The sequence below is a fragment of the Mizuhopecten yessoensis genome, unplaced genomic scaffold (assembly GCF_002113885.1).
Source record: "Mizuhopecten yessoensis strain PY_sf001 unplaced genomic scaffold, ASM211388v2 scaffold10191, whole genome shotgun sequence".
NCBI lineage: Eukaryota > Metazoa > Mollusca > Bivalvia > Pectinida > Pectinidae > Mizuhopecten > Mizuhopecten yessoensis.
In genome coordinates this window covers 60,737-87,144 of record NW_018408424.1, presented here as the reverse complement: position 1 = coordinate 87,144, position 26,408 = coordinate 60,737, and the positions used below count along the sequence as shown (strand labels likewise).

Here is a 26,408-nt window from a genome sequence, read left to right as displayed (position 1 = left end):
GGGGGGGTCTTAAGTTGAATACATGTTTTATTTCAACAATAACTGGTTATACATGTAAGTACTATAAATGGAAAATAATTTGCATGGAAATTCTGATAAACCTCAATATTCAACATATTAATTATTGGGATTCGGGAATAATTCTTGTTTTTCTCCGTTAATAAAATGTAGCATAAGTTATATATTTGTGTTTTTTATTTTTATTTAGATGTGGTACAGTGTACCATGTAATTAATTCTTGACTTATTTATTTCACATGTTGAAGATTATGAACGGAATATCTTGAATTACTTGACCCTTATTACTTGACCTTGGGTGGTCAGGTGGTGCAGTGGATAGCGCACTTGCTTTCCACCAAGGCAGCCGTGGATCGATTCCCCGGTCGAACGTAAAAAAAGGTATGGGGTCACCTGCCCGCCCACATAGGTTTTCCCCACGTAATCTGGTTTCCTTCCACATTCAGACCCTCAGCGCGCTAACATACGGGCCAACAAGAGTGACTAATATAAGTTGAAATAACTTGTTTTCTAATTGTTGTAAAATAAATAATTACTTATAATTACTTGACCGAAAATGTTTTAACTCCGAATTTGCTATTTGTGACTGATACAAATATTCCACTTAATTTTTTAAATGTTTCCTTTAAATAAGAAAAGCTATACCGTAAATACGATATATCAAAATATAAATCAAATGTGTTACATAAAAAACCCAGTATAGCGACTATTTTCTCTCGCAGAATTCTGGGCCGGGTGTATATGTCACACTTTATAGCCATACTCGGCATACAGTTTTACAGTGCTGAAACACATTAATGCTTTTTAACTTCAATGTGTTTATTTTTTATTTACGTATAGAGACGTTTTCTTACTTCGATTCCAATTAGCGATTTCTGTTAGACATGTGGCTAACCTATGCGGAGCTCGGGAGGTTATTTACTGTACATATGTATGTAGTCGGAACGACATATATATCGAGAATGAATATAATAACACATTGAATTTAAAATTAAGGTAAAACAAAACACAAAAAGGACTCAAGCCATTAATAAAATTAATAGTTTTAATTTCTAATCATTTTTGAGTATGTTTTTTTCAACTCATAAAATGAACATTTCAAAATGAATCCCGGTACATGTATTATATAATTTGTTACCATTTTGGACGAGTCGTAAGTGCACTGTCATTTATCGTGTTTAGAATAATTAATATTCTGAACAAGCCAAAATCACACTGTTATCAGTGAATAGTTCATTATAAAAATATTGTCTTTTATAATTATTGTATGCAAATAAACAATTATAATATCAATACGCCAACCCTCGTTCCATTCCGTAAGCATACACCATATAAACGAAGGCATGACTAGCACTGAGCCGGTTATAAGAGGACCAAGTGTTATAACTTGATGAGGCAGGTGTCTACATTTAGATTTATAACAGTTTAATCAATCACTACGTTTGAACTTTACTTATCCCCTGTGTAGAATTTAAGACATCAAAGGTAGGTCATCACTTACTGATATCTTCATTCTAAGACAATTCTGCATTTAATCTTTATTACTTAGCAAATATATATTATATCATATGAATATTTCTGTTTCGTCTTAACTCATAGATTATGAGATCTACAAATAGAGACCATGGATCAGCATAAGACTTTTCGATTTATCTCCCCTGTTGTCTGGTGGTGTAAGTTAGTACATAAGCAACAATAAAGGTGTCACTATTGAAAGCAGTACGTATTAAGGTGTCACTATTGAAAGCAGTACGTATAAAGATGCCACTATTGAAAGCAGTACGTATATATAAAGGTGTCGCTAGTGTATCAAACATGTTTACGTTGTCATTATTTATGCATTAGATATAAAGATTAATAATTCATAAAGAAGCAATATGTATATCTATCAAAAAACACGATGTTGCAGGTTTGAATGTAAATGTATAATGCAAAAATCGTGTTTCTCCTCGGCTTTAAAATGTACCACACAACATTGTTTCCATACATTATTTTGCATATCATGCCCCCTTCCCGAATAAAAATAACTAATGTCTATTTCATACTAGACTATATCAGAACGTCTGTTTCTCTATTTCTTCTCAATCAGGTGGGGTGGGGAGGGGTTTATAATGTATGCAAAAATCCCTCGTTATTCCTTGTGGAAGACTCGATTAATAGATACTTTTTTTATTTATTTTTTCTATTTATTTAAGATATTGGCAGAACTAATAATTATATACATATATACAAACTTTGTTTTAACGTTTAGCGTTACTTTTCCTTTCCAGTTAAATGGAAATAGCCTTAATATAGACTTATGTCTAAGATTTGTTTTCTTGTGTCTATTAATCGAAATATTTATTCGTTATATTTGATTTATCTCCCTTTCCTTTTTTTTATCCTCGACTTTCGAAAAACAACTACCTATATCATATCTAAGTCTAATATTTAACCAAGGGGTCTCAGTTGGTGGGATATTTCATTTTAATATTCATTTCATAATTTTTATGGTAGTACAGAATTTAAGGCCACTGGGGCCACTTGTATAAAACATCTCAAAATTGAGGAAAATCTCAAGCAATGTATAGTCTAGGGGAAATCTTATACTTGAGGAAATCTCAAGAGTTGAGATGTTTTATACAAGTGGGGCCAGGTCATTTATCGGGCCTCTTAGTAATAATTTCAGTGCACGTGCACGGTAATGTAAATGTAAATGAGCACTACACATATATCTTTACAAAGTTATGTTGAACACGACAGTATTTTGTTTCTTCACAAAAAAATGAGCAATACGGTTTGTATCAAAACTTGGTTTTAAACATTATTGTTTGTATCTACACAAGAAACAATGACACCAATCAAAACCTTTCCAGTAATACTATTATGTATAATATCAAAATCATATATGAAAATGCATTGGTTTTACAGTTTTCAGTCTGATTTAGAACCATAGTCCGTCATGAGATCAGAGATTAGAGATATGTTTGGGGAGCATCAAAGAGCCCATTTTGAGACGAGTGTTGGGTTAAACGTGGTACCATCACATTTTCATCTTCCTCGTCTATGGTGTCGTAAGCGCTGTCACGTGACTCTGATCGGTTCAAGATGATGTCACTATCAAGGACAGTGGTCGATGAAGGTCCGTTTTCGAGCATCATGGTCTTATTCGGTTTTTCTTCAAAACTGTCAGATACCTTTGAGAGTCGCGGCTTGATTAAATTGACCCAGTCATCAAGGAGATATGGATCAGGTGTTTTGAATACAAAGTCACGTTTTCCATTCTTGACTATCAGAACTTGCATTTCTGTAAGACAAAAGCGTTGAAAGGAAATTTGTAATATCACATTTCAGAAATAACAAGGTGCTAATAAGCAATTGGAATGTATACAGATATATAAATAAATAACTTTCAATGTCAGTTCAAATATATATATTCATTTTCATTTAAGTATTAAGCAACATAATATGTAGACGCTGTTTTCTCCCATCAATCCAATGGATATTGTGTAACGCTTCTCCTACCTTGTATAGACGGACATGAACTTACCTCCGACGGACGTTTTTCTTATCTCCGAAACTTTGGAGAAGTTGAGCTCCTTTTCCCCGTCCTCTCCCCATCTCAAGACACTAAACGACTTCCCGCTCGGACCAACATCAAGAAGGGACAGATCCACCTTATGGTCCCAGCCACTCGACGTCTGTTTGTAAAACGATCCTGAAAACACGCAAAAGTCAATTCTTCACGAGTCTATATAAATTGGGTTATTTTAAAACTCAAGAGGAATATATGTATCTTTAAACCGAGTAAAGAAATGCTTGTATGACATTGGTTCTTTTCAAAAAGCTCAGCTTTTCGCATAAAAGAAATTAAAACAAATTTAACCAGAGTTTCAATTCATAATATTTCCAAATCCAGAATTAAAAAAAAAAAATCACAATTTTAAATTATTGGCCCGCAAAATGCATGCGACACAAATATATTCAAACCATTTTGTGGTATATAGCTATTTTTCGAACTAGAAATCGAGTAACGTTCTTATTTACCGTGATGGATTGTTTGTTGGGGAGTATTTCCGTATGACATTTCCGAATTGCCCAGCTTCCGTTGCCGCTTCCTCAGTTTTGCGGAGAAACCTCTACCTTTCTTTTGGAATTTGTGACCGAGCTGCTCTTTTACATCTCCAATGGTGAGTTGAGGTTTTCTGACTAGTTTCTCCAACAGTTTGACATAGGCGTTCAAGAAGTCCTTCCCAGCCTTCTTGTCAATGAAACTTGAGTTGTATTCAAGTTCAAGGTCAATATCGTGTGTTGTCCTATCGTGCCAAACGCGCATCACGCTTTCCTTGCTGTAGCTTCCGGTTAGTGTGTTTACCATTTGTATCATCGGTTTTTGTGAGTTAGAACCTTTCAAAACCGAGTCTGGTAAAACTTCTTCGAGGTTTGTGTCCTCCATTCTTACCTCCTTTGACACGCTTGATTCCTCAAAAATGATCTGATGCCTAAGCACTGAAAGAGGTTCTAGTTGTTCCGCAATAATTCCCTCTATTTCTTTTAGAGGGAACAGGCTATTCTCCAAGCACTTCCTGGTCTTAGACGCATTTTGCGTGATCATATCAATAAGCATTTGATCAAGGTTGCTAAACTCTTGAAAGAGCGGAACCGTATTCACAAGGGTAGATATGTCCTTGTTGAGGGCAGGGAAATGCAGCCTCAGGTCAATGATAGTCAGAAGCGGAACGCAGTCAACTCCGAGAAGCAAATGGAGAAAGAGTTGGTAAGTTGATTGCATGAACTGAAAAAGCGTCCAGTTGTTCTTTTGGACAAGCTGTGATATTTTCATAATCAGCTTCTTAGGTGTCTGTATCCTCGCAAAGGCCACCCTTGTTGGATCACACTTATAGTCAGATGATGGAAAGAACGTTACCGGTTGAAGATTGTTCGGGATTCTATTCCTCCAGAAGGTTTCCATCGGAGTTGCATCTTTCTTGAGACGTTTGTATACCATTTTTGGAATATCATATGTCGTTGTAGGCATGGTGATAGAAATGTCCGGATATGTCCTTCCAAATGATTGAATCTCTCCCAGGAAAAGCATCACAGACGTGTTGTCAAAGCACAAATGATTAAAGACGAAGCGCATTCGACATTTTTTGCCATCGTTTGCGTAAAGAACACGAAGAGGTAAGTCTTTGGCAGGGTTGAACATATACCGTTCTCGGGGAGATGGAACACGATCTCTTGAGTTTATTTCTCGCAAAGGTACCTCTTGGAAATCTACTTCCACATCCTCCGGTGAGATGACGATCTTCTTCATTTCGTCTTTCGATTCGCTGTCTTCATCTGGTACAAACAAGGTCCTCATCAATGGATATTTTCCGTGAATCTGATACAAGAAACTTTTCCATATCTCTGGAATAGCAATTGATATAATGACGTCAATATCTAGGCAAATGAAAAGTCCTGGCGACATGGGATCATTCAGAAACTTGTCGTAGTACCTCTTCTCCGAATAGGTAAGTTTGTGTTCCATACTTTCGTCTTCTTCTTCCTCGCCCGACATATTCTCCATCAGGTACTCGGCGATACTACCAATCGTCGTATCCTCCGACATCAGCATGATGATTGGTATCTGACAATTGGTGACCTCCGCGATTTGGTTAGCGAAAGTCATGGCAAGCATGGAGTCCACTCCCAACTCGTTGAAGGCAGTGGTTGGTGTAAGCATATCCGCATCGATGCCGAGAACCTCGCTAGCAATAGCTATAATAAACTTTGTAACATTTTCAATGTTGTCCAAATCATAGTCTAACTCTATGGCGGTTTTGTTTTGTCGGCTTTTTCCTGCATTTACAAATGTCTTGAACCTCTGGCGAACTCTCATCATAGCTGGGTTGAGCAATTCTCTTCCTACGATGTTCCAATCAAAAATTCCATATGTGATTTGAGGGACTTCCATCATCATAGCGTTTTGTAGACATGTTAGGATCTTTGGAACGTCAAGAGAGATATATCCACGCATGGCAAGGTCATCCTCTGTTTTGTTGTCTTTGAGCATACCAACAGACAAAGGACCCCAGTTGATGCTCTGCCCACACATTCCACTAGCTTTCCTGAGGTGCGCAAGTGAGTCCATGAATGAATTGCCAGCTCCGTAGTTACTCTGTCCTATATTTCCCATAACAGATGTCATTGAAGAATGCATGACAAAGAAGTCAAGATTGAAATTCTTTGATACTTTGTGAAGGTTCCAGCTTCCGACAACTTTTGGCAAAAGTACGGTTCGAAGATGTTCCTCTGTCATTTTAAAGAACATTGAATCTGCAAGCACACCAGCCCCATGAAATATGCCTTTGATTTTGTACTGAGGAAAGTTTGACTGTATAGTACGAAAGGCCTCCTCTACAGATTCACTATTAGAAACATCAGCAGAAAGGGAAGCAACTTTTGATTTGCTATTGTCCTCCAACTGCTTGATTTCAGCTTTTTTCTCCCCATCTGGTTGTCTTCTTGAGAGAGTAACAATTAGACCAGCCCCATGGCGCGCTAGATGCTGGACAATTTCCCATCCAAGGCCTGTCAGGCCCCCCGTCACTACATAGCAACCATCCCGTCGTACTGCTTGTTCTTTAGAAATTTTCAGCTTTTTGTTATCACTGCTTTTGTCTGTATTTTGTCGTGTCAGGTGCATGGTTTTACCAAGTACGGCCGATTCTGCATTTAGTTTGTCAGCGTTTTTCATAAGCCATTTGATAACTCTTGGTACAGTCTTTTCTAACTGTTTTTGTCCAAGCATTTCTTCGTTGTCCAAAGTAATGTACTGAATGTCCGGGTGCAATCGTTCCGCAGAACGAACAACGGCTTTTGGGAGATATCTCTGAAGTGACAACACTCTTTTCACATTTGTGCATGTTTCAAGCATTCTGGTAAGTGCCTGTCCATTTACACTTGATAAGACAACGAGTGTTTCTGCTGTGGTTCCTGTGGAACTGTTACAAAGGTCTTCATACGTTACACATGTTGAATCCAAACCCTCACTCGTACTAAGCATCGATTTCAACATCAAGGGAGTAATGTTCGAATCATTTTTGCGTGAAACGATTGTGATTGATGTTTTTGTAACAGTTTCCTTCAGTTGCCAAACAACCGCTGCAAGTTGGAGCAAACCTGGTTTGTATCCAGAAATATCATCAATCCTGCAAGTACATTCCTTTGGAACAGTTACTTTACTTTGAACACTCATTGGATAGCAAGCCACGAGACGTTCCTGTTTTTTCTCTGTAGGATATCCCAGAGCTTCAAATGTTAGTATATCAAACCCATCTTCATTGTCTTCTATCCACAATGGAACACTACTCTCAGCAGACTGAAGGGTGAGTGGGTACACATCAGGATCATGTAGAACCACGGTTTCCAGTGTTAAATTTAAATGATTTCCAGAACTACTTTGTGACTGCTGTATGATGTAGAACGTGTCCTGAATGTCATCAGGGTGTCTGCTTTTCAATTGGAGCTCGAATCCTTCGTCAAAGTCTACCCACCTAGAGTTGCACCCTTCTTCGTCGTCTTCGGCAAACTCATTTGCAAAAATGCCATCTTCTAGAAGTAACAGTTCCGGTAGATCCTGCAGCGTTTGATTGCCTCCAGCCATCAAAGTGCGGACAAGTGGAGCTGTATCCTTCAAGGAAAGATGAGTATCAAGAAGAGTGACATTTAGTGGATGTTCACGTATTATACATCTCACCATCCCCCACAGCTCCGCTCCCACCACACCGAATACAGTAGCATCAGTATTACGAGTTTCTTGAGTTCCCATTGTGACCACGAATACCGGTATGGTGACATTGACCTGTGCCATGGTTTGTGATATGCCCAGCATTGTACTGCAGTTTCTTAAGACAGCTTGATATATCTCATCACTTCCAGAGTCACTGACGCCCTCCTGAGCTTCTGCGATGAATATCAAAACCTGCGGTCGTCGCTGTGCGTCGTTTAAGATTGCGCTTAGATCATCCTTAAATGATTTTTTTTCGGCATTGATAATCGTTGCGTCAGTATTTGACAAACTTTCTGCCAGTTCGTCTGCCTTGTCTTTCACCAATGTCACAATGACCGTTGTAACCTTTTCAGCTTCCTTTCCATTGGATACTGATGCCTTTTTCCTCTGCCATTGTATTCGGTATGCCATTTTTTTCTTGCTCTCCTGTTGTGGGCCAATTATAACCACCAGGAAATCTTTGATTTCGACGATAACACTACCATCTTTTGATAACAGTAAGGCATTGTATGTCATACTTTCCTCCGTTCTTTCGACCATTTGAACATATGCATACATGTGTCGTTCCAGGGGCCTGTTGATCCTGAGACGTCCTATTCCTCCAGGTAGAACTGTCATTGTATTGTCTGCTTCTATGTCGAGAACGCCTGATGTTTGAAGAAGACCATCCAAAACTGCTGGATGGACATTGGTATTTTGCAGATCTCGAACTATGCCCTCTGTCAGGTTGATGTCAACCAAACATTCTGTTTCGTTCCTAACTGCATCACCAATGATCTTTAAATCATCTCCATATGAGAAACCAAGGCTTTCAAGTTTACTATATGTTTCTGCTGCAGTCTGGCTTGACTTGCAACGCTTTCTGATTGATAAGAGATTCAAATGCTTGGGACTATTCTCACTGATATCAGTTGAAATAGTACAATGAGCAATTTTTTCATCATTGTTGAAAACTCCAAATGTTGCTTTAGACTGTGTTTCTTCTGTCACAATCGCCTCCGGAACGCTAGCTTTTCCTTGCACTAGTCTCAAAGGACGCAGAAACCGTGTTGTTACTTGTAAATTTTGCATGGATGTCTCGAAAACCTGTTTTCCTATCTCTAAGGCAACGTCTGAATAGAAGGCTCCGGGAAGCAAAATAGTACCACCAACTACATGCTCATACACAAACGGTGTTTTGGATGGGTTTATGTCAATCCTGAACTGAATTCCGTCTCCCGGCATCCGTTCTACGCACAAGTGATTTGTATTTGTGTTGCCAATACCCTGAACCATCAACCGTCGTGTGTCAGGTTCAAAAAGTGATTTCACCTCATTGAAAGCATAAGTAGGAATGTCGGTTAGTCCACCATGTGTGACGAGATTGTCCCAGTTAGGATTGCAACCTACTTTGTACAGCTCCATCAAAGATGTAGATATAGTAGAATGCTCCTTTTCTGTCGTCATTGAACCAAATGCACCGGCCTCTTTTGGTTCGATTATGTCAGGTAAATGGGCACGAAGAACAGGCCTAGGACCAATCTCAACATATATGTTAAAGGGACCTTCTTTCTTTGCTGCTTCAATTCCATTTTGTAACAAAACAGGCATTCTGACGTTCTTTTTCCAATATTCTGCGGTTGTAAAGTCTTTATCCTTTGCCAATTCACCAGTGACTGTCGAGATAAGGGAGCATGTTGGCTGTTGCCCTGACAAGCCATCTAAATGGGTCTCTAGTTCGATACTTGCCTGTTCTGTGTGGTGGCTGTGGTAAGCACATTTTACGTCAAGCTGTTTGATGAAAGGTTTGTCCTTCAATTCTTCATCTTCTGTGAGCAGACTTTTTACCTCATCTATGACATCACTATCACCAGAAAGCGTACAACTAACCGGACTATTCTGTACAGCTATGTTGATTTGTCCAGGAAATTTGTCACAAACCGCTTGCACATGCTCCACTGGACATTTTCCAACTACCATCATTTTACCACCAGTAGCATTGGCGAGTATCCTTGATCGATGGTAGATAACCTCGACTGCATCCGAAAGAGAGAGCGCCCCACCTATACAAGCTGCTGCCACCTCTCCTACTGATTGGCCAAGTACTGCGTCAGGTGAAATACCATAGAAATCCCAAAGCTTTGCATGTGCTATCTGACAAGTAAATATTGCCAAATGGCTTGTGAGGGGGTCTTGTACGTCTATCCCATCACGGAATCGGTCTGCGATGGACCAGCCACAAAGAGGGCGCAGGAGACTGTCTACCTTCTCAACTTCAGAACGAAAAACGGGTTCTTTTTCCATCATTTCTTTACACATCCCATTCCAAGAAGTTCCAACGCCACAGCACAAGAAGACTATGTTTGGTTTGCTGAATCCAGGGGCTTTGACGGACTTAATCGAGTTCGCCTGTTTTTCGCATTTTTCAGCAAGTTCCATACAGTCTTTTGCTGAGAACGCCACGCGATAACCGAAGTGATCTCTCCTCATGATGGACGTATAGGACACGTCACAGATATTGTACATTCCAGTCTTCAGCTTAGCGGCAAATCTCTCTAGTCCTAGTTTGATGGAAGAAATATCAACTGCTGACAGCGTCACAAAGTGGTCAATAGACTTTTCATCTTCACAAGAATTGTGGTGCTTTTTTTCTGTGTTCGGGAGCTGTTTGATGATTGCATGACTATTGGTACCACCGAATCCAAAGGAGTTTACACACGACATCCTGGTTCCATCAGGAAGAGGGTTCCAATCCGTAATGCCGGTGGCAACTTCAAAGTTGAAGTTGCCAAAATTTATCTTAGGGTTTGAATTTCGAAAGTGAAGGGAGGGAACTACTTTGCCGTGCTGCATCATTAGCATAACTTTTATGAGACCAGCAATGCCAGCTGCCGATTCAAGGTGACCGATGTTTGTCTTAACCGATCCTATCCTTACGTCGGCTTCGCCTTCGGGGATGCTTTTTCCTTTAGAAAAGAAGGCTCCCAAGCTGTTGGCTTCGATAGGATCCCCGACTGGTGTACCAGTACCTTTGCAAGAGAAATTCATTAAATTTCAGAGATGAATATTACACATTATTGTCTCCTCATTTACATTATCTTTCTAGAAAATTCAGAAACGCGTATTGTCATAAAAATGTAGCATTGTTTGTGATAAAAAAAATATGTAATGAATTGTATTGAATTTGCTTTGTAATTTATTTATTTCAATACAGTTTTAAAATTATAAAAAAACACGAATTATATTGATCAAATAAGAATATGAAGACGTGCTTACCATGTGCTTCAACATACTGAATAACCCTAGGGTCGACTTTGTAGTCATGGTATACGCGCTCAAGAAGAGCTGATTGCTGTCTACCAGATGGCGCTGTAATCGGAGTGGCGGTGCGACCGTCCTGGTTACATCCTGTAACCATCACGCTCCAGATCTTGTTCCCGTCTAGTTTTGCCTAAATCCCAATAACGCAACAACAATTAAAACTTGTAATAATCTGGACGGACTGTTTATGGTTTATTGGGAGGCACGGTAGTCTAGTGGTAGGACGCCGGGCTCGTGACCGAAGGGTTGCGGGTTCGAGTCATGGCATGGCACTGTGTTGTAACTTTGAGCAAGCTACTATACTCTGCTTGATCTAGTCAACTCAGCTGTAAATGAGTACTTGGTTGGGCTTTGCTAGAACTGTTAAATGCTAGCTGTGAGCACCGAAATGACAGCACCGGCTGTATGCTCCACAGTGAACCGCTTTGGGACGACCTACGAACTAGGTTATGCTAAAGCGGTTTATAAGAACCTTAAATTATTAGTATCTCAAATTATTTCAGTCAAAACTAGCAAACTCACAATATAAGTTATCTAATATGTTAACTGACTGGAACTTATATCAACATGGTTGTGACGATAATGTCAAGTGAGGAGGGCTATTTGATGCATCAAGTCAAGTCTCGACATAATGACATTCATACAATCTCCTTGAATCTCACAAAAATGAAATACCAATGACTAACCAAAATTAAGAGGCCCACCGGGCCTGCATCGCTCACCTGATATAAATCTCACAAATGTTACCTTAAAAGTGGACTAAAGCTACAGGCAAAATATCGGTGTCTAGACTCGAATTCATTCAAAAGAACATGGACATACTGTTAAACAAGCTATATAGCCCTTTATCCGAGAATGCAAGTTGCCAAATATCACCACCCTGTACCTTTTGTTTATTAAGAAAATTACTTTTAAAGATTGATACACAATTTACCAGATGGAACCTTGAAAGTGTCATTGTCATTCAGATGCACAGACTTAAGGCAATTCATTTTTACATTTCAATTATTCAAAAGAAGTCATTTTAAGGTTTTAATATATTTTACACCTGTGACCTATAAAATTCAAGGCCATTCTTTAGAACATTTTTTTTTTACTTTTCACCCAGCATGCTAGGCCTACTGGCAAAATATCATCATCCTAACCATTTTTATTTAGGAGATGTCGTTTAATTTTTTTTACTTATATGACCTATGTGACCTTGGGTAAAGGTCATTCATTTGAACAAACTTGTAGCACTTTATGTGCGCATACTTCTGGCCAAATATCATCAAACCCTGGACATTTTGGTTATTCAGAAAAAGTCATTTAAATGTTTCAACATATTTTATTCCAGTGACCATGAACATGAGTGAAGGTAATTCATTTCAACAAACTTGCTAGCCCTATATCACAGCATACTACTGACCAAATACCCTCACCTGGTCCTTTTTGGTTATTCAGAAGAAGTTGTTTAAAAGGTTTTAACATATTTGACCCCTGTGACATTGAATATGAGCGAAGGTCATTCATTTCCACAAATTTGGATAGCCCTTCATCCAAGTGTGCTTCTGGCCAAATATCACCACCCTATATTTTTTGGTTATTTAGAAGAAGCCGTTTAAAGTAAAATCCTGACATTGGAAGACGGACGGACTCTGGACGACGGACGGACACCGGACGCCGCGCCACGGCAAAGGGCCAGGTGAGCTTATGACGTTATAAATTTAAATCATGGAAGTAGTACATATCACATATGTCTACAAAACAGTGTTACATTACAGAAATTTCCTGTCGGTATAATAGGGTCAATATCCTACCTTTTATTTTTTCTAAACATAACATGAACGCTAAGGGTAAGAACTATGACTTCGTTCCAGATAAAATCCTAGTTGATGATTTTGTTTTAGCCACAGAACAAGCATGTAGGGAACTAAGCTATGCTGAGGCTGATCAACTGAGATCCCTAGTGAAGGGGGTTTTGAAATCAACAAAATTACCAAAAAGTAATGTGACGAAAGAAGAACGGGTCGCACTCCATACATTAGGTAGAGATATATCAATAACGATATTACCAGCTGACAAGGGAGGCAACAGTTGTCATGGACACTGACGATTACGAGGCCAAGGTCATAACAATGCTACATGACAACAAGACATATGAACTTCTGCAGACCAATCCAACCCAAAAGCCATCATGCCAAAATTATAACAAGATAGCAGGATTACAGAAGGCTCATACAGATATCTGTATCCCACAGCAGAGAACATTCCTAGAATGTACTGAACACCCAAGATCCACAAGCAGGGAAACCCACTGAGGCCTATTGTGGACTCCACTGGATCCAATGGTTACAATGTTTCCTGGTCATTAGCAGACATCATGGACCGCTAGTGGATAAATAGGAACACCATGAAAATAACTCGAAACATCTAGCTGACGCTATGTCTACCATCATTTTTCAGGAAGAATTCATTTACCAACACACCCATTGACGATGCACTTAGAATCATTCGGAAACGCTTAGAATTAGACAGATCCTGAAGTAAAAACACAAATCTCCAGATTCATGACATCATGAATTTGCTGGAATTTGTGTTGACACACAAATTCGTGTTGTGTTTCCGAAACACAATTTGTGTTGTGTTTCCGAAACAACATCTTTCAACAACAATCTGCTATAGGTAGTCGAGTGTCTTGAATTGTGGCTTATTTGTTCAGGGAACATCTGGAGCAAGAGGCAATATTTATATTTCTACTGAACTTGGACTCAATATACCTACATAACATTTTAAAGGTTATTTTTCAATGAACTTTTCAGTTGGCGTATGAATACATCAGCATATTATCAACCTGATTACTCTGTTATTCCGAGGAGCGCGGGAAGTAGTTCCATTCATAGATTGTTTTCAAATTGTTTTTGTTTTGTCAGAAGTATTCAATTGAATTCAAACAATAATTTACATCTTAATTTGCTTATTCATCTTACCAGTATACCTTTCATTGTGTAAGACTTGCACAAGACCGATATTTTAGAAATTATCCGAACAAATATCAATATCGCTCTGAATGTAAATATAAGGATTTAATCCCATTGTGTTGAGGTTTATGCGGTATAAACCTCAATGGGTCTTGAGACAAATTCAAAATAAACTGCTTCGCAGTTCATAAAATTTGTCTCAAGACCAATTGAGGTTTAAACCCCATACACCCCAACAAAACATAATTCAATCCTTAAATAGCCACTGCCTCAATAGAATGCAAGCCTAGCTTATGGAAACGATATGTTGACGACATACTTGAGATAATCAAGAAGGGGTCACGGAAGTAATTGCCCACACTTTTCAACACCATAGATGCCACTAACAACATCAACTGTACATGTGAGGACGAAACCAACGGCACAATGTCCTCCTAGACACTCTACTGGGAAAGGAAACACATAAAGAAAATGTCGCAGAATGCGTATACAAAATCGGATGCAAAAACTGCGACGCATCATATATTGAAGAGACTGGAAGGAGATTTGGGGTCCGCTTTGGTGAACACCGGAAAGATACGGAAACCTAAGAAGGTAGGAAATTCACCAGATCAGAAAGGAAGCAGTCGGAGTCCCAGATAAATAAATCGGCAATCACAGATCATGCCACACACAAAAAGCATGTGATTGACTGGGATAACTCCAAAGTATTAGACAGAAAGAGCAATCTGTTAAAGCGGCAGATAAAGGAAGCCATCTGGACACGCCGCAGTGGGCCAGTTCTAAATCGAGATTAGGGCTCATAGACTCTCGAACATCTATGACCAAGTATTAAACAACTATTGTACATACATCGTAGCCGAATCGACATCGATTTTATAGACAACTCGTACACATTTTAAACCTTTGTGTGCATATGCTTCACTGGGTATTTATCTGAAGATGGTGACAGTGTGCACACCGTACTAGTCATCGAAACGTCACAAAAACTCTTATTGGTTGTGTAAAAAGAACTTTTCATAATATCCTACCTGTTTAAGGCTCTTTATGATGACCATACCACATCCCTCTCCCCTGGCATATCCGTCGGCAGTGTCTGAGAATGCCTGACACTGACCGGTTGCGGAAACCATCCGGGCTTTGCTCAACGGAATAAATATATGCGGATACAAAATACTGTTGACACCGCCACATATTGCAGCCTTGCAATCACCTGAAATAATAAATGATAAATTTCTTGTAAAAAAGGTATTCACGTGAGGTTTGCCAATGATTAAATAACACACTGTGTTTTGTATTGTTTATTTCTTGGTTGGATGTATATTCCAAAGGCTTCGTAATGAAAAATTCAGGTGATTTTTTTTCTGGGACATTTTGTAATTTTATCATTTGTTCTAATATTAAACTGGAGATCAGGTTAACAAAGAAAAAATTCTCTCCATGGATGGACAATGCATTTAATAAAATAAGTAGTAAAATAAAATGATATCGAATTTTCTATAAAGTGAAATTGATTGAGATTGTAATAAAACACACAAGGGATCTAGAGAAAACCTCTGTATGTCATCACACGTCACCGTATATGGCTTGTAGAGGTTGCTATATTTAAATATCGTTTGATTTGTGTTCTGAATCGTAACAGTCTTTTTGTAAAATTCGCACCTTGCGTTAATCCGTTTTATACCTATAACTTGTTATCTATATTCGAAAACTTGTATTTTACATTCAAACATTATTGTTTTGGTTTTATTCGAACACCCGTTTTTGAGTCCGGAACTTGTCTTTGTATTCGAAATATACTTTTTAATACTTATTCGAAATCAATTTATCATTATAAAACTTGTTATGTTTAATTGAAATCTCCAACAAAGTCACTGGGTTTATATCCAATTTCGAATATAAAGCACATTCGATATAGAATAGAAGCACAAATTTTACAGTATAAAATATAAATGTTATAACATAAATAAAAATATGTTCTAATATTGATATGTTTGGCACGCCATACCCTCAGATTACCGTTTCTCTCAAACCATGACATTTATACTAATTTCCACGTTGAAGGAATGAATCGTAGATTGTTTCCGGTTTATGGGGTACAATTTCAAGTGAAAGCCAATCCGAGGGACGGGACTATGTTTATTACTTAAATGAATCACGTGAACAAAGCTTTAAACCCCTTGAGCAGGACTAACAATTTGTCTGAATAAGGACAAGTTGTCATCGCCGAACGGGACGAAGTAAAATTGAAATGCCGACATGAGTTGGCGTCATAGTAATACAATTTAATTTCAAAGATTTAAAGAAGATACATGTATATTTGAACCTGCATTTTAGCTTTGCTTTACTTTGATGGAGTCGTCTATAAAATCTCAAAAATGCTTTTACATATACAACAACGTTCTATTTTATTTATTGTCGTGTGTTTTAACGGTTTATTCTTGTGGACTTAAATATCTATGAATTATTGTTCACTTGAACAAACAACATTATCTATGTAAGTGAATTATAACAGTTGTGGATAGTTTGTTTATCTATATCAGTGAACATAAACAATTATGTTTAATTTGTTTATATATCTGAGTGCACATTAACAAATATATCCCAATTTGAACTGTTGGGTTTTCACGACTTTTAAAGTAAATTAAGTTCTTCAACAACTTGTCCCATATAGTAAATGTTAGCAAGAACACGTTAACGACCGTCACCGTAAACTAACGCATGACTAACGTAAACCATCAAAACAGCATATAGAGCCTTTTTCGCCGGATCTAATAGTAATCGTAGTCATGTCAACCGTTACCAGTGCTTAACATGTTCTTAGAGCATGTAATTATCGTTGTCGCAATAAAAAAAAAACAGGGCATAGTTTCTGGTTGGACATTACAGTCATCACAACATACATAATGTACAATGTACTAGGAGATTAGTTCCTTCTGTGAAAGAAGAAGATACTATGATATTCTTACCTGATTTGATAGCTTGGATAGCAAGATGGATGGCGACGAGAGAGGAGGAGCAAGCTGTGTCTACACACATGGAGGGGCCCAGCAGGTTGTAAATATAGGACACACGTGCAGCTATGATACTGAGGCTGGAACCAGTCAGCGTGTAATTCGTCATGGCTGTCAACTCGTCGTTGGCCGACTCTCGGTAGTCGTCGTTCATGGCGCCTGAAATTTGTATCATTAATTCGTTGTCTGTATGACAGTCTTGATGGTTACCAAAGTATACAATGGTATCGATACACAAATACCAAAATCTGATTTGTACCTATACATATACTGCGATGTCTATATACATTATGGTATAAACCAATATATACATGTACATCGGTGTCAATATACCTTCTGGTATAAATACATATATATATATATATGTGTGTCTATATATTCCAATCTAATTTATACCTATATATACTCCGGTGTCCGTCTCATTGAGATCTTCTCTCGTAATGCCTCCATCCTCCATGGCCATATGGACACAGTCCAGTACAAATCTTTGCTGGGGGTCGATTCTAGCCGTCTCCACCTGACTGACTCCAAATAGCTTATTGTCCCACATATCATACCTGATGAACATTGATATCAACCATTTAAAATTTTGACAAGCTGTAAAACAGAAAATCATGATTATTCATGAACACAACATTAACAAGCCACTTAAACATGCATTTTGGATTTTCCTTAAACAGTTATTAAAGCGGTAGTGTTTACTGTTAGGAGGGAGTACTGGATAACATTATGCCGTCGGGCATGCCCTTCACAAGAATATAAAAACAGCGATCGGTGTGCTTTTGTTTTTTCCCCCTGTAGGACCAAGCACATGACTATCTTTATTAAACGGGGTATATTTTTTTTCTCCTACACATCAAAGCTATTATCTGAGTAGTGACAATGAAATAACAAGGCATAATAAGCATTATTGAGAATGAACACACAAGGAAATATAATAGTTCCCAATGAGATCAGGGTGGCTACCAGAAAACCTGCCAACGGCCTTTGTTATCCTGCATCTCTCGATAACCTTTGATGTAAGTTTGTTGGCATGCCCTTCAATTCTATCACCTCAATCGTGATATTCAGAATTAGGTCTTGAATACCAAAGTTGGGAAAGTAGAGCTGGTTTTATCAATAAAGGGAATGTTCAAGCTTATCGAACAGATAAGTAGTAAGCCATTCCTACTGATACTGTTGTAAGAAAGAGGAAAGTAGGCAGCTGACTAAAAAAGTCATAGCGTGACGTAACACACGCGCAGGTGATTACACCTTTTAAATTTGGAACCATAGAAATTATACACAAAAAAAGAGAATTACACTGCTGTTTTAACTGTTTGTCCGTCTAGAACTCATGAGGTTGCAAAAATCATTTAAATCTTACTATTGGTAAAACAGAAGGGGAAGCGTGTTAACCTATTAATCCTGTTAATTAAAAAAATAAGGAGTAGTTGTTAATTTTTAAATTAAAGATTGAGAGAAGTGCATGAAATGTATGTACAACTACTCAAATGCGTCTTCGATTTCCAGTTCCGGAGGAGATATATACCATCAACGCAGTCCATATATTTGTTTGTTACTTAAACCAGCACATCGTCAAAATATCTGAAAGTGGAGTTGAAGAATATGTCAAGGTTTTTTGTTTGTAGCAAATTTATCCTGGATTTATTCCATGTCCCTTAAGAAGACACTGACGGAACTACCCCTCAACCTTCAGGGGGCCTCACATACGTTTTATTTTACGACATGCAATGGAATAAAGAAGGAACATTCTCTTCTCGAACCTGCGAGGAGAGAAATCCCGTACCATAACGTTAAACCTATCCTAGGTATTTATACGTAAACCATCTTTCTGAAGAAAACAACAAGTTTGTGACTGTAACGTACTTGCGGATGAATCCTGCCCGCCTGACATTGGTCTTGCCTGGTTCCATGGGGTCTTCATTGTAAAAAGCGTCCACGTTCCAGCGTTCTGGAGGGATCTGAATCACGTGATTTTCGCCATTAAGTAGAACCCTCCAAAACTCATCCAGGTTCTCAGCTCCAGGAAACTTACACCCCACGCCGACAATGGCGAACGCATTGTCGTCGTCATCCATTAGAACTGCAAAATGCAGTGATAACAATTAACGCTATTTCCAAATCTATTTTCCGCTAGATAGTATTAAACTAAATAAAACAATAAAACTGTTTAAACGATAAAAAATAGGAAGGACATGTTATATATATATATACACTGTGTATGACATTGTATAAAAAATCTATTGATTTAAGTATGGATATATATGAAGTACAGTGTATTGTATTAACATATATAACATATACATTTGTACTTTATTCGTACTTTTATATTAAGATAATTTTTTTTATATAAATGTCGCATCAGTTTGATTTGTAAAATTGTTAAAATTTGCAGTTGTCAGTTCAATATGCAAGCTTAGTGATATAGAATATATTCTTTATCCGGTGTTGTTAATGAAGTATGTACTAGTTAAGCATGTCGAATTCGGGCTGTTTTGAATAGGTGATCTATAGTTCTACCACTGTTCTATTCAGTTTCTGAGAAAGAGAACCATAATTTACAAATGAAAGGCTTCTAGGTAGAGCAATGTATTGATTCCAGTCCACAGCCGTCAGCTACACTATATGTGAGAGGGTAACACATCTCTATCCGTATAAGCTACACTATGAGAGGGCAACACATCTCTATCCGTATAAGCTACACCATGAGAGGGTAACACATCTCTATCCGTATAAGCTACACTATGAGAGGGTAACACATCTCTATCCGTATAAGCTACACTATGAGAGGGTAACACATCTCTATCCGTATAAGCTACACTATGAGAGGGTAACACATCTCTATCCGTATAAGCTACACTATGAGAGGGTAACACATCTCTATCCGTATAAGCTACACTATGAGAGGGTAACACATCTCTATCCGTATAAGCTACACTATGAGAGGGTAACACATCTCTATCCGTATAAGCTACACTATGAGAGGGTAACACATCTCTATCCGTATAAGCTACACTATGAGAGGGTAACACATCTCTATCCGTATAAGCTACACTATGAGAGGGTAACACATCTCTATCCGTATAAGCTACACTATGAGAGGGTAACACATCTCTATCCGTATAAGCTACACTATGAGAGGGTAACACATCTCTATCCGTATAAGCTACACTATGAGAGGGTAACACATCTCTATCCGTATAAGCTACACTATGAGAGGGTAACACATCTCTATCCGTATAAGCTACACTATGAGAGGGTAACACATCTCTATCCGTATAAGCTACACTATGAGAGGGTAACACATCTCTATCCGTATAAGCTACACTATGAGAGGGTAACACATCTCTATCCGTATAAGCTACACTATGAGAGGGTAACACATCTCTATCCGTATAAGCTACACTATGAGAGGGTAACACATCTCTATCCGTATAAGCTACACTATGAGAGGGTAACACATCTCTATCCGTATAAGCTACACTATGAGAGGGTAACACATCTCTATCCGTATAAGCTACACTATGAGAGGGTAACACATCTCTATCCGTATAAGCTACACTATGAGAGGGTAACACATCTCTATCCGTATAAGCTACACTATGAGAGGGTAACACATCTCTATCCGTATAAGCTACACTATGAGAGGGTAACACATCTCTATCCGTATAAGCTACACTATGAGAGGGTAACACATCTCTATCCGTATAAGCTACACTATGAGAGGGTAACACATCTCTATCCGTATAAGCTACACTATGAGAGGGTAACACATCTCTATCCGTATAAGCTACACTATGAGAGGGTAACACATCTCTATCCGTATAAGCTACACTATGAGAGGGTAACACATCTCTATCCGTATAAGCTACACTATGAGAGGGTAACACATCTCTATCCGTATAAGCTACACTATGAGAGGGTAACACATCTCTATCCGTATAAGCTACACTATGAGAGGGTAACACATCTCTATCCGTATAAGCTACACTATGAGAGGGTAACACATCTCTATCCGTATAAGCTACACTATGAGAGGGTAACACATCTCTATCCGTATAAGCTACACTATGAGAGGGTAACACATCTCTATCCGTATAAGCTACACTATGAGAGGGTAACACATCTCTATCCGTATAAGCTACACTATGAGAGGGTAACACATCTCTATCCGTATAAGCTACACTATGAGAGGGTAACACATCTCTATCCGTATAAGCTACACTATGAGAGGGTAACACATCTCTATCCGTATAAGCTACACTATGAGAGGGTAACACATCTCTATCCGTATAAGCTACACTATGAGAGGGTAACACATCTCTATCCGTATAAGCTACACTATGAGAGGGTAACACATCTCTATCCGTATAAGCTACACTATGAGAGGGTAACACATCTCTATCCGTATAAGCTACACTATGAGAGGGTAACACATCTCTATCCGTATAAGCTACACTATGAGAGGGTAACACATCTCTATCCGTATAAGCTACACTATGAGAGGGTAACACATCTCTATCCGTATAAGCTACACTATGAGAGGGTAACACATCTCTATCCGTATAAGCTACACTATGAGAGGGTAACACATCTCTATCCGTATAAGCTACACTATGAGAGGGTAACACATCTCTATCCGTATAAGCTACACTATGAGAGGGTAACACATCTCTATCCGTATAAGCTACACTATGAGAGGGTAACACATCTCTATCCGTATAAGCTACACTATGAGAGGGTAACACATCTCTATCCGTATAAGCTACACTATGAGAGGGTAACACATCTCTATCCGTATAAGCTACACTATGAGAGGGTAACACATCTCTATCCGTATAAGCTACACTATGAGAGGGTAACACATCTCTATCCGTATAAGCTACACTATGAGAGGGTAACACATCTCTATCCGTATAAGCTACACTATGAGAGGGTAACACATCTCTATCCGTATAAGCTACACTATGAGAGGGTAACACATCTCTATCCGTATAAGCTACACTATGAGAGGGTAACACATCTCTATCCGTATAAGCTACACTATGAGAGGGTAACACATCTCTATCCGTATAAGCTACACTATGAGAGGGTAACACATCTCTATCCGTATAAGCTACACTATGAGAGGGTAACACATCTCTATCCGTATAAGCTACACTATGAGAGGGTAACACATCTCTATCCGTATAAGCTACACTATGAGAGGGTAACACATCTCTATCCGTATAAGCTACACTATGAGAGGGTAACACATCTCTATCCGTATAAGCTACACTATGAGAGGGTAACACATCTCTATCCGTATAAGCTACACTATGAGAGGGTAACACATCTCTATCCGTATAAGCTACACTATGAGAGGGTAACACATCTCTATCCGTATAAGCTACACTATGAGAGGGTAACACATCTCTATCCGTATAAGCTACACTATGAGAGGGTAACACATCTCTATCCGTATAAGCTACACTATGAGAGGGTAACACATCTCTATCCGTATAAGCTACACTATGAGAGGGTAACACATCTCTATCCGTATAAGCTACACTATGAGAGGGTAACACATCTCTATCCGTATAAGCTACACTATGAGAGGGTAACACATCTCTATCCGTATAAGCTACACTATGAGAGGGTAACACATCTCTATCCGTATAAGCTACACTATGAGAGGGTAACACATCTCTATCCGTATAAGCTACACTATGAGAGGGTAACACATCTCTATCCGTATAAGCTACACTATGAGAGGGTAACACATCTCTATCCGTATAAGCTACACTATGAGAGGGTAACACATCTCTATCCGTATAAGCTACACTATGAGAGGGTAACACATCTCTATCCGTATAAGCTACACTATGAGAGGGTAACACATCTCTATCCGTATAAGCTACACTATGAGAGGGTAACACATCTCTATCCGTATAAGCTACACTATGAGAGGGTAACACATCTCTATCCGTATAAGCTACACTATGAGAGGGTAACACATCTCTATCCGTATAAGCTACACTATGAGAGGGTAACACATCTCTATCCGTATAAGCTACACTATGAGAGGGTAACACATCTCTATCCGTATAAGCTACACTATGAGAGGGTAACACATCTCTATCCGTATAAGCTACACTATGAGAGGGTAACACATCTCTATCCGTATAAGCTACACTATGAGAGGGTAACACATCTCTATCCGTATAAGCTACACTATGAGAGGGTAACACATCTCTATCCGTATAAGCTACACTATGAGAGGGTAACACATCTCTATCCGTATAAGCTACACTATGAGAGGGTAACACATCTCTATCCGTATAAGCTACACTATGAGAGGGTAACACATCTCTATCCGTATAAGCTACACTATGAGAGGGTAACACATCTCTATCCGTATAAGCTACACTATGAGAGGGTAACACATCTCTATCCGTATAAGCTACACTATGAGAGGGTAACACATCTCTATCCGTATAAGCTACACTATGAGAGGGTAACACATCTCTATCCGTATAAGCTACACTATGAGAGGGTAACACATCTCTATCCGTATAAGCTACACTATGAGAGGGTAACACATCTCTATCCGTATAAGCTACACTATGAGAGGGTAACACATCTCTATCCGTATAAGCTACACTATGAGAGGGTAACACATCTCTATCCGTATAAGCTACACTATGAGAGGGTAACACATCTCTATCCGTATAAGCTACACTATGAGAGGGTAACACATCTCTATCCGTATAAGCTACACTATGAGAGGGTAACACATCTCTATCCGTATAAGCTACACTATGAGAGGGTAACACATCTCTATCCGTATAAGCTACACTATGAGAGGGTAACACATCTCTATCCGTATAAGCTACACTATGAGAGGGTAACACATCTCTATCCGTATAAGCTACACTATGAGAGGGTAACACATCTCTATCCGTATAAGCTACACTATGAGAGGGTAACACATCTCTATCCGTATAAGCTACACTATGAGAGGGTAACACATCTCTATCCGTATAAGCTACACTATGAGAGGGTAACACATATCTATCCGTATAAGCTACACTATGAGAGGGTAACACATCTCTAAACGTATAAGCTACACTATGAGAGGGTAACACATCTCTACCCGTATAAGCTACACTATAAGAGGGTAACACATCTCTATCCGTATAAGCTATAATATGAGAGGGTAACAAACCTCTATATCGATTGGTCCCCTTAATATCTGGAATTCGTAAATTGAATTTCGACAATAATACGGCGATATGTGTTATTTCGTCAGGAATCGACTTTATTGCCAAGACTCTGGGTTTGTGTCACAGTCATTCTTCACTGGCTTCCTAACGGAAACCACACAAACACAAACCACCAATGTTAAAGCGGTCAGTAATCTCGTAATGCAGAACCAACTGATCTGTAAGAATCAGTTACGTTACGGGAACTTCCTGTTTAGTATGACGGGATGTAAACACGTCGCATTGAAGGGATGTACCTCTGTGTTCAGAAATCTTGTGATGCATTGTCAAAATGTTAATTTGTCGCGGCGACAATAATGACAATCAATGTCATTCTTCCTAGTTTTTTCCTTTGGCGCATGAAATCAGACGCCCATTTTTAGACTTTTAATCCCATATTGCTCTACTGAATGTAATTTACTTTTAATATAAGACGTCATATTCTCAGATTGTATAATATCACTATTCGAGCTGGCAACATAGTGAAAAGCCAATTAAAGCTACCATGAAATAAAACAAAATCAGCCTCAAAAGGTGACGTTCTACAAATACTTCTGAACAGACAACATAGTTAAGCATGCAATAAAATAAAGCAGAGACCATCAACTTAAAATGTACACATACAATTCTCCAAAAAAGGCAGTCTTTTTCAGAAAAAAGATATTCTCTTAATTACATTTTTTGAGTTAGGCGTCAATAAGCCGCAATGCAACTTCTTACAGAACAGTGCAAAATTACATCCGTGGTTAGAAAGTTGACGCATCATTAGAATACGGTGTCTTTAATTAAACTAAACTTGACAATTGGATAAAAAAGAATTATAAATAGTTTAATATACCTTTATTCGATCATAGTAGGAATGTCCTGTGCCTTTGAAAAGATTGAGCAAGTTGAGTGAAATATCAAAAACTAAGTTCAAATATGTTGAATATTAATTGCATAATGTGTTGAATGTTAATTGCATAATGTGTTAAATATTAATGGAGTAATGTGTTCAATATTGATGGAATAATCTGTTAAATATTAATGGAGTAATGTGTTGAGTTATCGAAAAACCCGTTCTATCAGAACATTGATTAGCCCGAATGTAACCCGTTTTGACATCTTAATGTAAACATTTACGTTTATTACACAGCGATCCAATCGTTTGTGTAGTTCTCATTTTTATACCAACAACGTTTTGCTTTGAACAAAATGTTGACAGACAACTTTTTTATAAACATTTTCAAAACCTTGCTATTTCGTTGAATTTAAAAAGTATTCTGTTCCATCATCGATCATTCCTATTATATAAATATGATTTTAGAGCTGGAAACTTACCGTTGTAGTTGTCTTGGACTCCGAGAGAACTGGCTACATGGATAATGAATATCTTACAGACAATCCCTCACAGGAAGCATGTCGGTGTTTGGTAGAGGAAGGTTGGATCCAATGCTTACATACATGTATCTGATATCAGCTCCGCCCGACAGTTGCGGTACCGCCTCCAATAGTGGTAATGGCAAGATCGCTAGCCCCGCCTTCATTAGTTGTACGCCTCGCTCCGCCTCCAGTAGTACAAACATTAGTACATGTCGTCGCACCTCCAAAGCTAGTATCACTAAGCCCCGCCTCCTTTCACTCAAAGTCCTAATATTATAAAAGGTAATACATGACGTACACAAATGGTTTATATAAGGTCTCAGCTTTCAGTCTAATAAATCAACTTTAGTTCTTGACAGTGATAACGCACGTTATAAAATCATAACATTCTGGTCTTTCATAACTGTTTTTCTTCTTCTTAAATATAATCATATTGATGTACACATGTAAATATTAATAAAACCATACCACTGCTAATATTTAAAAAAAATGTGTTGAGGTTCGAAGGGATATCAAACAGAACAGCATAGGTATTAAGTATCACGTAACAGTAATATAAATAAAAGAATAACGTTGTGTTCAAAAATAATTATAACGTGTCAATCAGAAAATACTGACGTTTTTGTAACAGAATAACTGTTCAGGTGGCAAGTTAGCCTCCCCCGTTCTCTTTCTCTCTCACGTGTACAATACAGCTACGCTTTGAAGATAAAACATCATCTTAAAAGATATTTATGAATGGTTTTACCCTC

General features: G+C 38.4%; 1 protein-coding gene across 1 annotated transcript; it reads right to left on the bottom strand.

The window, feature by feature from the left end:
• Positions 1 to 2,798: 2,798 nt before the first annotated feature.
• On the bottom strand, positions 2,799 to 25,691 carry LOC110459714 (fusarin C synthetase-like). The gene is made up of 9 exons (XM_021512095.1): positions 25,615 to 25,691; positions 18,917 to 19,133; positions 17,444 to 17,604; positions 17,003 to 17,206; positions 15,065 to 15,246; positions 11,029 to 11,203; positions 4,044 to 10,781; positions 3,547 to 3,714; positions 2,799 to 3,303 (listed from the first exon to the last, which is right to left on the bottom strand). The coding sequence occupies exons 2-9, from the start codon at positions 19,126 to 19,128 to the stop codon at positions 2,972 to 2,974; spliced, it is 8,172 nt and encodes a 2,723-aa protein (XP_021367770.1). The 5' UTR covers positions 19,129 to 19,133; positions 25,615 to 25,691; the 3' UTR covers positions 2,799 to 2,971.
• Between the last annotated feature and the right edge of the window lie 717 nt (positions 25,692 to 26,408).